This window comes from Symphodus melops (assembly GCF_947650265.1).
Source record: "Symphodus melops genome assembly, chromosome: 20".
Taxonomy (NCBI): domain Eukaryota; kingdom Metazoa; phylum Chordata; class Actinopteri; order Labriformes; family Labridae; genus Symphodus; species Symphodus melops.
In genome coordinates, this window is record NC_136710.1 from 5,997,806 (window position 1) to 6,014,824 (window position 17,019).

A 17,019-nucleotide genomic window follows, 5' to 3' on the forward strand; every position below is an offset into this window, starting at 1 on the left:
TGAGAGAATAAAGGGATTTGTCTCATTCTAAGTAGACAATGAATTTGGGCTTAATGCTCAGAGCCGCTGCTGAGAAAACAAATGGTTTCAAGTGGGGAGAGAAATATGGGAGACGATGGGGGAGGTGACAAAAAAGGCAAAGGACAAAGAGATGAGCGTTAACCACAACCTTTATTTTTCTTTCGTTTACTTTTTGCTTACCTGCCGTTCCTTTCCCCTCTCCTTATTCCTCCTCCTCCACTACCGCGTACTTTATTTTATCCAACTCTCTTGGCCTTTGCATTTTCCCTTTTCTGCACTTCTCATCTGGAGGGAACATTTTTGAAGTGGTTGGATAGAAACGCATAAAAGCAGATTCTTCATAACAGTCAAGTAAAACAATAGCATTGTTCTTGCTTTCCACACATATTCACTCCACATGACTGAACTGAACTCGAGTCAGTATTTAAAGTAAGAACAGATGTCACTATCGCACCTTTTCACAATGAAGTGCTGTTAAAATCAACGTCTACTATAATAAGGTGCCAATAAAGTAGAACAAATATTGTACTGATCAAGGTTCTCAACCGGTTTGATACATTTTGCTGCTGTGTCTTTTAAAGAATCTAATTTATTTTAATTATTGCTATTATCAAAGAGGACTACATATTTGAACCAAAAAGCAGAAGAGAGTGAAGCAGTGGTCCATGTCGACTTACAGTTTGGAAAATACTGTCTCGTTTTAAGTCTCTTTGTCATCTCATAGAGAGGCAAAAGTGAAGTTTGTTTCTGCCACAGGAGGTCACATTGTCTAAATTGTACAAATAATCGTACGTTGGCAGCTTTACAGTTCTGAAATGTTGCCTCGGAGCTGTACAATTAAGACCATTTGTTTTTGACCATTTGGTTTTTTTAATTAAACAGATTTAGATCCCTATAAGACCGGGGCTTTCGTTGTCATGGTATCAAAACAGGAAGTTTAAACTTCTGGTTTCCTGAAAACACTATCAGAGTGACTCCAAAGATCAGACTTTGATCATTAATCAAACGTTTGTAGTTGTTGTTAACCTCTTTAAATATTAGTCATACGAAGAGTTTTTGATCCGTGTTGAAGAAGCCATTTTGAAACATTGAGTGTGTTACTGTTACTCATGTTGTTTATAAAGTAAAATAGCACTAATCAACACTCTAACACAAAGTCTATTACTTTAGCCTTCCTGCTCAATGCTAATAAAACTTTTGATTTAATGCATCATTTTTTTCAGTTGGAGGGATTTATTGTGTCCTTTCTCCATTTTTGGCTTCTAAAGTTAGCACACTGCGTTCTTACATTCCCAAACAGACACGCCATCAGTTCCCGGCGTCTCTTCACAAGTTTGGAACTAATGGACAGAAGATCATAAGTCCGAGTAGACCACACTTCCAGAGCAGCCGTGTGGCCCGTAAACCTGTAGAGGAGACCAGATATTGTAGACACGCATAAATCTTCTCAGTACAAATGTTCTCTTTTTGTTCGCTCCTCAGAGGCTCTTTAAGGGGAAAATTATGTTCAGTCAGGACTTCTCTGACTACAATGAGCGTGCCAGCATAGTGCTGGACTGTGTAATGGAATTGGTCAGGCGGTGATATTTGGGTGGTGTGCAGCACTCTGTTGTGCGATACTGTTTGGGGTTTATTCATTTTAAAGTACATTTGAACTACCATAATGGTGACTGTGTGTGCAGAGATAAAGGGCTGTGTAATGAATCTGCCACGCTGCTGTTTTTCTTTGCGTTTCCTCTTTTATTGCTCTGTCACTCACACAGTTCTCAGGTATCTTTTTGTTTTCTTCTTTTCAATCCGTTGTCTTAAATTTCCATTCCTTCATTGTACTCCACTTTTGTTATTACATTCTGAAATAATGAAGCATTTCTCATGCCACCAAGCACTTGCTTGTGAGTCCACAGACCTCCAGCTTTCTATGAGCGTGGGCGGGTGGTTGACCTTGCCTGACCTCTAAAAACGCCTTTTGTGTGTGGCCAGCATGAATTTCTGTCACGTGTGCAGGTTGCACCTTTTTCATTAGCATGCATTGTGCAGCTATTTGTGTGTATCAAGACTTCTCTGCGTGATTGATCCCTCATGCAGAACTTCTGCCTCGGAGCCTGTGTGTGGCGTGAAGGTTCAATTGTATTCAGTAAGCCTCAGTTACATGCTGCTGTTTAAATCCCGCAGGAGCAAACGCAGAGTACACAGGAGGGTCAGCGCTTCTGGGGTCATAAAGCATCCAATACAAGGTCACAAAGGTGAAGTCTGTACATCGACCTGCAGACGTGTCCGCCTCCAGTCCACTGTAGTTTGATGATTTCACTATAAATTGTGTGATTACTAGCGTTACACCCGGAAGTGGCAAGTCTCATCTTTTACTGACGAACTCAAATCAAGTGTGTGCATCGGTAGAAACAACAGTGTGGTTGTCTTTTTTTTATGACAACAAAGACAATGGAGGTGGGATTAAATCGAGTTTCATCGGCAGCACCAAAACTGCTTTGTTTAAGAGTTTTATTCTGTCTGGGGCCAGCCATTCGAAATGTGAGTCTTTAAGATGCTTTGGGTAAATATCCACCAACTGTCATGTGCTTAAGTAAAAAATAAAGAAGTCCTTTCTATCCTGGAGGACTGAGCGCCTTTGCATTGTTTAGTTGATTGGAGCCTTGTTAGCCATTCCACAGAGATTGGAGCGAGATGTGACATCTGTTTCCATCGACAAGATAAACATTTAATTATTACTACCTTGCATAAGCAATGACACACAAAAGGGCACGGATTCAACATGACCTCCTATTGAAGCTCGCAAAGATTAAAGTGAGAGATCAATGCAGATGACTGACCTTAACTCAGGGTGATAAAAAATGATGTTGAAAATAACAACACATAAGGTCACTGCGAATTGACTTTGTGATTCATTACTTCTTTGCCCGATAGCTTGAGCTGAGTCACTGTTGACAAATGGCTGTCGGTGGCTGCTGCCATTTTCTCCAAAATATAACCAGTGATCTGAAAATGTCTTTTCATCATTTTAAAGTGCACTCAAAAAGTGATCAATGACTTCACATGTAAACTTTGTGGGAGTCACTTTTTGATTAATTCAACATGTTTTAGCATAAACATTAGCAACCAAATTCTGCATATTATAGGTCTTAAGGAAATATTTGGAACATTTGTTCCTGCGAGGATTTCAGGAGAACTCGTCATTTATCCTGTCACAGGGTCAAACTGTTAAACTCCTTCCTCACATATCGAACCATTTTTAAAAAAAAATTTTTTAAAACAAGCCCTGAACTGCTCTTAAACGAGCACCATGAGCTGAGTGTGCTGAGGTCTGACATCTCTGTACGCAGCTAAACTCTGAATTTTTCATGGAAATAACACATTTTCTTCAGCATCTTCGTGCCGCCGCCGCTGCTGCCAAGCAGTAGAGCATTGTTAAAGCGCCTTTGTTCTCCTTGTATTCTCGCTGCCGCGGATGTATGACAGCACTTTGATCTTAAACAACCACGAGCTAAGCCGCGGCTTAAGATGAATCAGTTGACAATATGCAGCCCACAGAGCTGGAGATATCGTGTATACAGCTCTAACCTCAAGGGGATGGCAGTGGCAGCCTAATGTGTCAACAGAAAGGACCCTAAAATATATTTCCACTGGTTCTGAAGGACAGACGATGTACAGGGAGGAATATCCTTCTCATACGTCTTTACTAAAAAGTTTCTCTCGCTGTACAATCCTCCATGTGCTTTGTTTTCCTCAGTATAAAAGGGAAGTCTTGATGACTCAACCTGTACTGCAGAGATGAATGACAGTTGGACTTCAGTTGGATTTCTGCCTGTTAAAAGGAAGTTTTTTCTTGCCACGCTATGACCGATTAAGCTGGGCTCTTGTAATATAGCCATAAGTAAGGTCCTTTACCTGCTTTATGTAAACATAACAATGAGCATGGTCTTGTTACCTGCTCTTTCGTTAATGTTAACAGACAAACAGTAAGGTCCTTTACCTGCTTTTGTAAAGTGTCTCGAGATAACGCCTGTTATGAATTGACTCTATATAAATAAAGATTGATTGATTGATTGATCTCATTTGTCCCTGCTTTCTAAGATACAACTGAAACCTTTTAGTTTGCATACAAAATCCAATACCTATGATTACATTTCAATAAGCTACAGTTTATTTCTTTGGGCTTTATGAACATCAAAGGAGGTTGCCAACATTTGAGTTTCAACATTTCAACCTGACACGGGCAGAAAGGGTCCAAACATTTATGTACAATTTAAGAAAGCTCTAATTCCAGTATGCACCTTCTATACTGCTTGTTACGCGTCGTACATTACGTCCAGTATTGTGATTATGTGCAAGACGGTCAAATCAACAGACGTGTTCTTCCATACACTGAAAGTAAAGACACACTCTCTGAGTCTCTCGGGGGTTCTGTGCGTCTCTCTCCGACTGCGTTCTACTTTCCTCCCAGTTAAGACAAACTTTCAATGGAGTCCATTTTAACAGTGCCGAGGAACACAATGCACAGAGGTCCAAAATATCCACCAGCAGCAAAAGCTTCTGAATATTTCATAGTAATAATGTCCCCCAGTATTTGGCCTTTAAGCTTGGCTAGATAAGAAGCAAGGTTAAATTACTTACCTACTGATGCCGTCAACTGAAAAGCTGAAGGACCTTTTCTCAGCGGTTAGTCCCAATTACCGCTCCGATGAAGTTCCAGGACTGAGACAGTCTCTCCTAACAATGTCTGGTGCTGTATGTGTCGAGCAACACTGTGACGGGGGTAAAGGCTTATATCTTAGTTTGCATCTGTGAAGTAATCAAGAAGTTAGCTGTAAAAGCCAAACACTGTATGAAGTATAATGTGCATCCACAGAGTCTGACAATCTTCAAATTCTCCTGCAGGAAAGAAATGTAGCGTTGAGAGCTTTTTTTTTTTTTTTTTTTGGCGTGGCAGCCGGTATAACTAATTGGGCGTAGGTATTTGCAAATTTGCATACAACTCTCGGAGGTCCTTCCCAGTGATTGTTAATAGTGTTGGTTTAGAGATGGGAGGGGATTTACTGGGTTGCAGCCTCTCTAATTGAGGAGCCACAGAAGGCAAGTGAAAGCTCCTTTCACGGATGTGTGTTTATGAGTATGGTTGACTTTGTGAACGTGTATTTGAGGCAGTAATCTATCGAGGCAGTAATTAACAGAAACATTTTAGGGCAAGTGATAAACACTGTGAAGGCAAATAGCTCTGTTGTTCATCAGCAAATGTGTATTTAAAGTCATGTTAAGTGAACATTGCTGGTTTCTCCTTTCTTACTTCCTTGTTGATGTGCTTTAGTAAAACGTCCTCCCTCTGTATCTGTCTCTCTTCTTGTCAGCCTTTCCAACACACACACACGCACACACACACACACACACACGCCAAATTCTCTAACCACAACCCTCCAGAAACAAAACCCTGGAAGATTACAAGAAGAGAAGGGCTCCAAAATTTCCCCTTCTCCTTCTGATCAGGAGTCTGTCGGGAGCCCTGCTGAGGCGATGTGTCGAAGGAGTGGGTGGTGGCGTTGCTGCTCCGAGGACAAAAAAAGAGACAAGAGGAGAGAAATATGATGAAAAGAGGACAGGAAGGGCTGGCGTCGTTCCGTGTTCTGAGGGAAAAGAGAAGAAGAGATGGGCAGTGGGCGGGTTGTTGAGAGCGGTAATGAAGAACAGGAGAGGGCCTGCAGTGAAGTACAGAAGAGGAAAAACCACGTCTGGGACAAAACCAGAGAACCGAGGAGATGTCAGAAATGAAACGGATGAAGAGGAACAAAATGGACGATACTGAAGGGAAACGAGTAGCCAGAGTTCGATGGGTGAACGGGGAAGGCCTTGGGGAGAGGTAGAGAATAAAAGTTTCCCGGGTCTTTTTAGGGAAGCTGTCAGTGAAGTGATGTGCTCCCAAAGCTGCAGCAGAAGATATACAAGTTACACGAGCCAAGTTGGCAAGAGGTTGAAGAGATGGAGGGAGAGAGAGAGAGAGAGAGGAACCTACTGCAAACAGGCATACAACCATCGACAGAGAGGGACAGAAATTGAAACCAACATTTAAGACCTAAACCTCCCAAATATGTAAACTGTATACTAACCTTTTAACTGCATCGAATTCACGTTCAAGGTAATAAGTCATTCTCATAAACGGAGAAGCTGTGTATTGTCTTGCAATGGGTGTACATCTAACATTTTAGAACTAACTAAATATGAAAATAACCTTCAACACAAACGGGTAAAGGAAGGTGTTTTTGGAGCTTAATAGTCAAATTTAAAAGAATTAGTTTGATTCAAAACTCTCAGCAATATAATTTAATCATTTAATCGACTCCCACGTGTGAGTACATAAAGAAACTTGACTTTGAGAATATTGCGGAATGCTAAAAACTAGGATGGGAGGATAGTTGCCGAGGTCGCTTTGACTCTCGATTGAATGCTCAGCACTGTGAATGAAAAGAGCGCTTCAGATGGAAAGTAGAGAGCAATATGTGGGGTGGACAGAGGTGAAGGAGGCAGCTGCTGAGTGGAAGAGATCTGTTTGGTATTCAGCCTGAAAATAAGTAATCATATTAATTGTCGTCTTATGGATTTACATTTATTTTTTTTAACAGAACTGTAGTGATTTTCTAAAATACAAGCATATTACAGTGACACGCGTACTGTATATATGCACGGCCACACTTTGGAATGGCATTGAGGCATTGTTTTCAGATGCAGCTGTCGAGAGAAGCGTATAAAGGTAAGATTAAATAAGTAAGTGCAGGAGAGGGAAAGATGAAGAGAACATGAACCACAGGAAGAGAGAGGACTGGGGTCAAGGACAAAACAAAGAAAGATGACGCGTCTAAATAAACCGAGGTAAAATAAGGAAACAAGTAGAGAGGAATTTAAATGTGAAAAGTGCGGCGTAGGGAAGGGAAGGTCGGCATTTACGCTGACAGCACGAAGCGAAGTGGCGGTAATAATAGAGGAAAGGTAGCCAAATGGAGATAAAGAATTACAGAGCAAGATAAAAGGTTAATAATTGTCAATTCAGAATGACACCGAGGCAGAGAGAGTCTCGTCCATTCAGGGGAGCGCGAGGACTGAAATCAGTGAAAGAGAGCTGCAAACAATAGGAAATTTGAGCAGACCGGCACGAGAGTACTCATAGGTCAGGGAGAAATAGAGATTATGTGCGAAAGCAGTGAACAAAGGATTGAATGAGAAGTCAGTGAAGGTGAAGGAGAGAGTGAATTAGATGGAAGGCTAAATTAAAGATAGTGGAGAAAGAGGGAGGTGAGGAGATGATGCATGAAGGTAAAAGCCTCGCAGGAGTCTAAGTGTTCTATGAGTTTAGCAGCTCTTTAGATTGAACATTATGTCACTCTTTTTTTTTTCTCCATCTCTTTCCCTGCCATCTCTTCTCGGCTGTATTCCTTTTAAGGCGCTCTGCACTATTAAAAACACTGTACCTGCCACCGTTCAGGCTATCACATTTACATGATTGGACGCTTACTTCCTGTTTTTGGAAGCAATCAAAGTATGGTAAGGAAAGAAGCAGGCTCTCTGTATCATGTTTTTAGATCAGGCAAATGATCTTTTTCCTTCCCTGCTGCTGCAACACTCCACACTCTCTCTTCCTCACTTCCTCCATCGATCTCTTCCCTCTGCAGCTACTCCCATCCCGCTCCTCTTTGCTCCTCTATATCCAATCAATCTTTTTATCTCTCTTCTGCTATCTCTCTTCTTCTATCTGCTCATCTTTCAATCCTCTTTCCTGACTCATCTTCTCCGTGCTATGCTGAGTGGTCGAGAAATCGACACATGGAGTTCAGAAGTTGCCGGCAGCGCATGATGAAGTGGTGTTAAGCTGGAGAAACAGCTCCGCGGTTATCTTTTCTTCGAAGCCTTCACATTCGTAGGAGGGGTTCTGAATGTTTTGATTTTAAAGGGGACATGTTGTGCGAAATCCAGTTTTCCGAGGTTTTTGAACATACATGCGGGTATCTTTAGTGTCCATCAACCCACAAAATTTAAACTAAATCCAACCAGTCGTTTTGTTTGTGATCTGCCTTAGTCTTACCACACAGAGAAAATTGCTTTGTTTGAAATTTTCTCAGTTGGTGACATCACGAGTTGGATTCTGGTAAGAAAATCCCCTCCCCTCCCTTTGCATCTCCTCCCATGAACTCTATCTCCTGCCTCGAGAAAAACTTTTTTGCAGGTCGGCCATTTTTATTGTCTTTACCGAGGAGGGATATCTACTGGGAAAACTCTGGAGGTCTCATCGCATTTAAAGAGACACACACACCAAAACGGAGCGTTCTGAGAGAGCTGGCTTCTACAGGGTCACAAACCTCCTCTGGTGCTTGAGTCATGTTATATTTGGACCACAGCACAGATGGTTCATGTAGACCACAGGGGGACTGTTTGAAAAGCAGGATAATATTTTAATCCATGAATGTCCCAAGAATTTCAAACGTTCTCACATCAGATAAATATCTCATTTTGATCGACGCTGTAATGCATGCTCAACATGAGCATTCTGCAGCCTTCCACCTGCATCATTAGGTCTTCTGACAATCTGCAGTCATCACTCAGCCCTCATTACCCTGGAGTCTCATTAGTCATAATTGTAAACAGAAAAACATTATTAGACACAGGGCACAAACAGTGATTAGTGTCTGGGTAGTAATGGATTCTTTATGTTTAATATTCAAAATGTGCTTTTCATTTGAAGCATCTTGTCAACGTGGTAATGCATTACCGTCATCTTGTTGAATATAAGAGAATATTCATTATTCAATAGTCACCTTTTCCTCCTGACCATGCCCGAAAACAGGACATCTGTAGGACATCTAGACTAAAAAAGCCTTACTGTTCACTCATGGACATCTACATTTGGGCAGATCGGGTTTCCGGACTGATGTTTGGGACACCATTATAAAGACAATGTGTTACCCTTCACAATAACATGAGCATGAAAACACACTCGAGCCCGGTTAGATCAGTGATGGTAATGAAACTGAATACACTTTTGAGTCGGGGTGCAGGGATCCAGTTGTTGAGCTTTCAGTCATGACAGCACACCAGAGGAGTGTACATTATATGTAGCACGGCTTTCTTTGAGTTCAAGCTAGCTCCGTTTAACACCTGATAAACTGTCTACCTTCCATTCATTTACAACTGAATGCAATTACTTTATGATGTGAGAGCCACACACACTCCGGCTCTAAACATGATACCGTTTCAGTAGTATGGACAGAGACCGCTATTAGGTTGAATACTTTAATGTAATGAAAAATCCAAATAGAAGTGCAGAAAGGTTTCTAATAAATCTGAGAAGAATATGTATTGACCACGCTCTCTAACAAAAAAATGAATCCTATGTAAGTAGTTGGCTTCACCTTTATCTCGTCCAAAATGGATTCGTTGCTTAAGCCAAATAATAAATTTAAACAGCAGACAGGTTTTAATGGAACCGCTGAATCCTACATCTGTCCTGATGTTTTGCCAAGTCGGTTATCAGCAGTAAAAGAGCATCATCTTTGTTACTGCATTGTTCATAAAAGTGTATTTAGTGGTTTGTAGAAGTATTTCTGTAGCTTGTATTTGTGTCCCTGAAATTTCCTACGTCTTCACTCATCAAATAATTCTTGCCCCAGCCTATAAGCTTGAGTCATGTTTGAAGTAAAACTTGGTTAATATCTCAGAGCAGAGGTCTATTCTGCCGTTTCCTTCAGTGTGCTGCTTCAAGGCCTTTTTAAAAAAAAAAACGTATAATGATCACATTTATAGTTGCCATGGAGCCGGTGGGACTGATTCCGACTCTGTTACTGTCACAGCAGATTTGAACATTAGGCAGAAACTGGTACCACTGGTTTCTGGGGCAAGTGGTGCTGCTGAGTGCTGATACATTCTTAGTCAGCAGTTGCTCAGCAGACTGCAGGGCGAATGCATCAAACCTTGATCATAACCGCAAATGTCAGGGGAAGCTTGGCTATGGGCATGCACAGCCTTTTAAGACATGACATGAGAATGCAGGAACACCCAATCCCCACTGCCAACGTGTTACCTTCGAAGTGTTTATATAAGCACTTTTTTTTTTTTTTTTTTTTTTTTAAGCACCAGTCAAACGGTGACTTTACGTGTTTGCATGTTACTCAGCAGTTTTTTAATTAGTCAAAATGGGCCAGGATTTTGCCTTTGGCGGAGGATGCAGAGGGAGAGAAGGTGTTCTCTGCTTGGTTGTTCTTGCACATCAAACATAAATAATTACATACACACACACACACACACACACACACACACACAGACTCTCTATTTCTCAAAGGTGACTGTAGCTTAGACTCATTCCTGCTTTTTAAATGCGGCCACTTACCAGTTTCAAGTCACACTGCCCTCTAACCTAATGTCCAGAGATGCACACAAACATGGTCTCACACACCCACTCGTGCACACACACACACGCACACACACATGCATACACACACTTTTTTGTTCTCCCCCATGCTGTCTTTCCTCTGGTGACCCTGCTGATATTCTCAGATTAGGATACAGTCTAGCACTCAGGAGGTGTCCGCTGTCTAAAGCCGGCGAGGGAAGGGAACATATTAACCCTTTTCACACACACACACACACACACACACACAACTCTTACCCTAAGCCATGTGATCTTTTGATGCTTAAAATACCTCTAACCTCCCTGTTAATTCGTTGTGACAAATGAGGAAAAATGCAATCAAGTCTGAGAACACACTTCAGGAAATTAGCACATTTAGCCTTTGATATATGCAGAGTCGCATGCAGGCTTTAACCCACACAAATCTAAAGCTTAACACATCATGACCTGCCCCTCCCTTCACTTCTCCCTCTCTCTACCATTTCTCATTATCCTCTATTTGTCCATCCCCCCCCCATCTTCCTCTCAGAGTTTCTACACAGTCATCTTAATGCACTGATAATGATAAAAACATGTTAGGGAAATAGGCCTCATGTATTTACGTCTCCTCCTGCGAGACTGTTTTTTTTCTCTCAATGTTTTTAATCAATCTAATCCAACTTAAAACACACAACTATGTTCTTATCGTTCTGCACCATTTAGCCCCTTTTTTTTTAATTCTGGTTTCATCCAGTGGGATTAGAGCAAGAAGCCAACCCAGAGCACAATGGCTGAATTCTATTTCCTAGAGCCTAAGGATTCCCCAGTAAGGCTAGAAGTTGTGCCTGGGGAGATTAGGTGGTCTTCTATTTTTCACCATTGTCATCAGGAGCAGGATAAAGAAATAAAAGACGAGTTGTTTTCAGCTGAGATCGCTGCAAGCTCATTGCTGCTGAATAGTTTTATAACTTGCAGGTGGCAGCGAAAATGGTCTCGTAATGTTTTTGTTTTTTTCTGAAACCAGCAGATATTGTTGACAACAACAAAGCTCCAGAATAATGATCCATTAGTTTGACAGCTACTACTTCTCTGTTTGTTTTCCCTTCAGCCCATTTCCCTCCTCTGAGTATCACAAGAATCTGCAGAGTCTTTTGATTAGTCATGTCTCGCCGTCTTTTTGAATGCATTTCTGTCTGCAACTATTGATCTTTCTCTTCATACGTTTGCTTCTCTTTCACGCAGTCTCTTACAGTAATCACTCTTTTTTTTTCGCTATAAATGGACTAAATATTCATTGACTAACAAAGTTTGCCTTGTGCTTAAAACATTTACAAAAAGACTCGCTCTGTAAAATCAAACACAACAAAGCTGTGTCATTTTCCTCCATATGCACATTATAAAAAATCTAAAACTAACTGGTTGTTTATTGAAAGAGCACGAGTCTTAAATGTGGTGCAGGCACTCAACTATGAACAGTGAACTAATCACATGTGAATCAATAATAACACACACACCTTACTTCTGTGTGAAAGAGTCCATCTCTGTTCCATACATGTAATTTTTATTATTTATATCAAGTCCAGAGAACAATATTGACTTTGGCAATGAAAAAAAACAAAAAAAAAAAAACAGAAAGGAAACAACATTAATGGTTGAAAGTCATTATTCATGTATTGGCTCTGTGTTATAGGCATCTGTTTGTGTGTCTGTCTTTTGGGTTGTGTGCTTACCTGTGTGTGTGTGTATATGTGTGTGTGTGAGAGTGTGTTCTGTGCTTGTGTGCTTCTTTTTTTTTTCCTGCCTGGTTGTCATCGACATTTTTCTCTTCTAATCATGATGATCTTTTGTCTACAACAAAAAATCGCACGTTTTGAATTTTGTATTTCATCCTAACATCATTCTCCAGAAAACTTTGAAAAACGGTAACACATGGTGCAACAAGTAACATCATTTTATATATATACTATATATATGCACTTTCAAGTTTTCTCTTGTCATCTTTTCTCTCCGGTTTGTGCCAGTGGAACAGTAGTCCCAGTAATAGTTCTACAACGTTTTCCATTGAAGAGTTAATATTGTCAGTGGCTTCCATAGTGGTCCAGTTATTTTTTTTGGAACCGCTTCCTCTCTGAGAACATTCACTGTTTGGATTTAAAGTGAATCCATGTGGCACAAAAAAGTCTAAAATCACCAAAAATAAATGTTAATTGCTAATTCCCCTTTAAAAGGCTGCTGCTTTCTGACCACGGAAATTCTGACGTCTTCTAGATTAGTCTAATATATCTTAGAACATGCCCTATGTTTCACCAACCATCCACCTCAACGCCACCACTTCATTTGAGAAATTCTGAATCTTTTTTTTTTTCAATTTCTACATGTCCAGAAAGCGCTTCACCTTTTCAAACACAAATGGAGTCTGGTTGACAAACATTCATATACTATCTGCACACAAACGCACACGCACACACACACACACACACACACACACACACACACACACACACACACACACACACACACACACACACAAACATTCACACATCCTGTCCCCGATCCATCAATACATGCACACTTCTGCAGCTGTGAGCATTATCCATTTGTGAGGTCCATTACCATTCGATATCCTATATGATCTTGTCTTTTCGAAATGCACACGCGTACATGTTCCATCACACACCACTGTCTCCTCCATTTTGTAATCCATATCGACCCCTTAGTAATCCCAATGTCTTTCTTTTAATAATGTCTGGGCTCCGCTCGCTCTTTCCAGCCCGTATCGATTGATCATGTCCAATGCACCCGGCTCTGTATTTATGCTCCCATAATCCGCAGGCAGGGTGAGCCAAAAATCATTGTCCAGACACAGAGGACACACAAAAGTCACATTCATTGTGTATTGGAAAAACAAAAAAAAAAAGTTTCAAGATGGCCGTCACATTTGGAGTCGAGAAACAGGATAACAAAGCAGGATTATGTCATCCAAATCTGTTTACCATTGTATTTTTTTTTTTTTGAGAGTAGCATCTTTTCCTTCAGTTACACCGCCGTGTTGTTATTTTTCATCCAGTGTAAATCCTTCTGTTGTTGAGGGGGCTGTAACTCCGGAGACTTGAAGTGCTTGCAAAACTCTGGTTCCATTAATGTAAAGGCTTTACTGAGATCTATGCTGAGCCTGCACCATCTCTATCACCGCTCTCCTCTGTTCTGTTGCTGTCTTGATGTTTTCCCATTTGATTATGCCTTTCCTTGTATGACTATATTTATATCACTCACATAGTCTCTTCTTACAGCGTTCACTCAGTTTGTCTTTCGTTTAGTTTGTGTTCCTGCTTTGTTTTCTACCTTGTATCTCTCTTCTTCTTCTTCTTCTTCTTTTTTTTTTTACTGATACAGCGCTAGCTCAACCTTGAGTATTTACTGACCATTTTAAAACTGTCACCAGTCATGGTTCTCCCACTCTTCCTCCCCCATCTTATATTTCACCCATCACTCTTCAGGTCAGCTATAAAGAGACTCTTGAAAGTCTTCACCTCACGCCTTGGTTCAATTTCCCCTCTCCATTTCATTTTTTTCTTGACTTCTCCAATGGAATATCAAGGAGCTGCACAAATGAGACTCAAGTCTTTCCCTTTTTTTTTCTTTCCTCTGAACTCTCAACTGTCTCGTCCTCATCTGCAGTCACTTCATCCTTAGAGTCCTCCACCCTACGTTTCCTCACAATCCACCTCTCGTACAATCCTTAATCCCTCTTAACTATACTCTTTTCTACTGGCTTCTACACAACACTTTCCTCCAGTTCTTCAGCACTCCTTCCGTCCTTCCCCTTTTCCCTCCCCCTCTCTTTTACCCCGCTTGCTTTCCCAGTAATCCCACTGTTGGAGTTGGAGTTGGTAGTGTTATAAGCGTGGATGTATCCTCGTTGGAACCCGAAGCCCCCGGCGCTTTCCGCCTCTTCGCTGTTTGTTGAAGACGCCGTGCTTGTCGTGGAGGCACACTGCACAAGCATTCCGTGAAGTGACTGGCTCCGCCTCGTCCAGATCACGCTCAACCGCTTGGCGTAGCTGGCGGCGCCGTAGCGCTTGGCAACAGATGCTGCAGCATCAGTCGCTAGGGCGACAGAAGAGCCCATATCCAACGAGTGCCGCCTTTTGCTAACAGTCCCGCAAGCAGGGCTTAGAGGGGATACAGGGCTCAGATAAGCCTGTGAGGATTTCCATTTGTCCCTGCCGCGAGTAGTGATTCTCCAGTCCAACATCTCTGAGTCTCTCAGGGGGGCAGCCAGAGAGAAACTGGCCCGATTGGTCAGTTCTCGCTCCAGACGTGGGTTTGGGCGGGAGTGTGACTGACGGGGTAGGGTGGAGGGAGGGGATGGGGAGTAGTAGAGGGGAGTTCTGTCACTTTCAAGAGAATATGGCGGCACCTTGTCGAGCTTCCTTTGCCTCACCACCAGCGCCATCTCACTTCCTGCCCCTGTCATCGTGGACACCACGCCTCCAGCTGAAAGGAACTGCTCCAGGTTGACTTTAGGCTTGGGCCTGGGCTTCGGAGGGAGTTTTGGCGGCAGAGAGGAGGCGGAATCAGTCGCGTCTTTCTCCTTCTCACTCTCCTTCTCCTTTTCCCCGCCTCTTTTAGAAGGCAGGCCATTGGGCAGGACCACCATCATCATGTCCCCTGAACCATTTGATTGGTAGCACCCGGTGCCGTTCCCCCCTTTGTCCCCTCCTACACCTCCACCCTGACAGCAGGCCCCGCCTCCTGCTTCAGCGTTGCCACTGTGACATATCATGTGGTCGCCATGGTTGCAAACGCGATGCCGAACCATGAGGGCCACAGTGAACACGAGTAGAGTGACGACGACAACGCCGCCAACCAATATGGTGAGAGTCCCGCCCAGGAAGTGAGCTTGGAGAGAGCGGCATGCTGGGTAAAAATCCTTGGTGGAGAATGTGGTGCAGCCAAGAACTTTAGTCGCAGCGAGGGATGTGATTGTGTCATCAAAAATGGCCAGGACACACAGGTTATAGTCCACACCAGCAACCAAGTTCTTCAACAGGAAGCGGTCACTGGTCGATGGGAGAATTCTAAACAGGGAAAGACAACAAAAAAAAAAGGAGAGGTCAAATAAATATGGAAGCAAGCAGTGCACTGGATCTGTAGTTGAATATAAAACATCTCTAGTGATTCAAAGCTGAGCCTGAATACTCCAAACTATTGTGGTAGTGGGGAGAAAGGATGGAATATTGGAAAAGAGGCAGAGAAAAGGGAGGCTTGAAACAGTGCGAGAGAGGATACTGCAGTGTGGGGAGAGAGGGAAAATGAGGCTATTGATGGAGAGAGCGCCCAGGGAACATGAAAAGAGAACTCTGTCTGCTCATTTGGAGCACAGGGGTGTGTGTGTGTGTGTGTCCGTGTGTGTGTGTGTGTGTGTGTGTGTGTGTGTGCGTGCGTGCGCTTGACACCCTGAGAGAAGCAAATGCCAAGCCATTTTGTGGGACCTCACATTTAAAAAAAACAAACAAAGAAAAGAGGCGATTACAGGTGTAACATTCGGGACTAGGATGACAGTAAAGCTAAGCCCATAGGAAATGAATGTGTCCATGTTTTGTCATCCTAAGTAAAGGTGCGCTTTGCTTTATTTTGATTGCAAATGTGTTCCTGCATGTGTCTGTAATACACGAGTGCCTGCGTGGGATAATAATGAGAGAAGAGCTTTGAATATGTCCTCGTTTAAAGTGTTTGAGCAGCCGTTGGAACGAACAATTGGGAGAGAGGTGAAAAATGGAGAGTCAGAGAGAGAGAGAGAGAGAGAGAGAGAGAGAGAGAAAACAATGAAACATGGTGACGAAAAGAACGGAGGGTCATGTGTTCAGTGCCTCAATGTGTTCAGTGGTATATCTTTGACATATTACTATAGCTATATATACTGTGTGTATATATAGTGTTTGGAATACACTGTATCTTCATGGCAGTGGGTTTGTGTATGTGACATGCCAGGGTAAAGTGTGTGTGTGTGTGGGAGATGTAGCACAGCTCAAGTCTCTGTCGCTGATGGGTATGACTTTGCCCTCTGCCATCCAACCCTGCTGTGTGGGCAGCGTGTTTGTTTGTGTTTTTTTTTTGTTGTTGATTCCATGAATATTTTGCCAGTCATTTCTTTCTTCTTTACTCCCTTGCATTCACTATCTCCAATTCCCTCTTTTTTCCCTCTCTCTCTCCCGTTTCTCACTGCGTCAAAGGGCTTATTTGTATCGTCTGTTGCTAACCAATCCAGCTCCCTTCAGACGTGAGCCACATCCTATAAATGCCATCTAGTGTGACTCAGACACCGAAGGAGCATCTGCAGAAGGCCCCTTACATTATCCTGTTTTTAAATGCTTTCAAAACAAAGAGACCAAGGACTGCGACAACTTGTTCTCCTTACGTCTTGAATTGCGGCTCCTGTTGAAAACGCAATCGGTCCAACAACTCTAACAAATGTGTATGCCAGTTACAATGCTTATCAGGTGCCCAAAACAAGCTGAGGACCAGAGGTTGCTGCTTGTTTAAAAGAAAGCTGTAAAACAGAGCCATGGATCGGGGTCACTTTGTTGCTATGAAAGAATGTGTATTTTTTAGGTTTG

General features: G+C 42.3%; 2 protein-coding genes across 4 annotated transcripts in view; one reads left to right on the plus strand and one right to left on the minus strand.

The window, feature by feature from the left end:
• LOC306841331 (pyruvate carboxylase, mitochondrial-like) overlaps positions 1 to 17,019 on the plus strand; it is a 259,771-nt gene that overhangs the window by 136,169 nt on the left and 106,583 nt on the right. The window lies entirely within an intron of this gene.
• Positions 12,183 to 17,019, minus strand: part of LOC306841332 (leucine-rich repeat and fibronectin type-III domain-containing protein 4) — a 37,633-nt gene continuing 32,796 nt past the window's right edge. Inside the window, exon 8 of the mRNA XM_079371156.1 lies at positions 12,183 to 15,480. Coding sequence (XP_079227282.1) covers positions 14,175 to 15,480 — 1,306 coding nt within the window. The 3' untranslated portion in view covers positions 12,183 to 14,174. The remainder of the gene's footprint in view (positions 15,481 to 17,019) is intronic.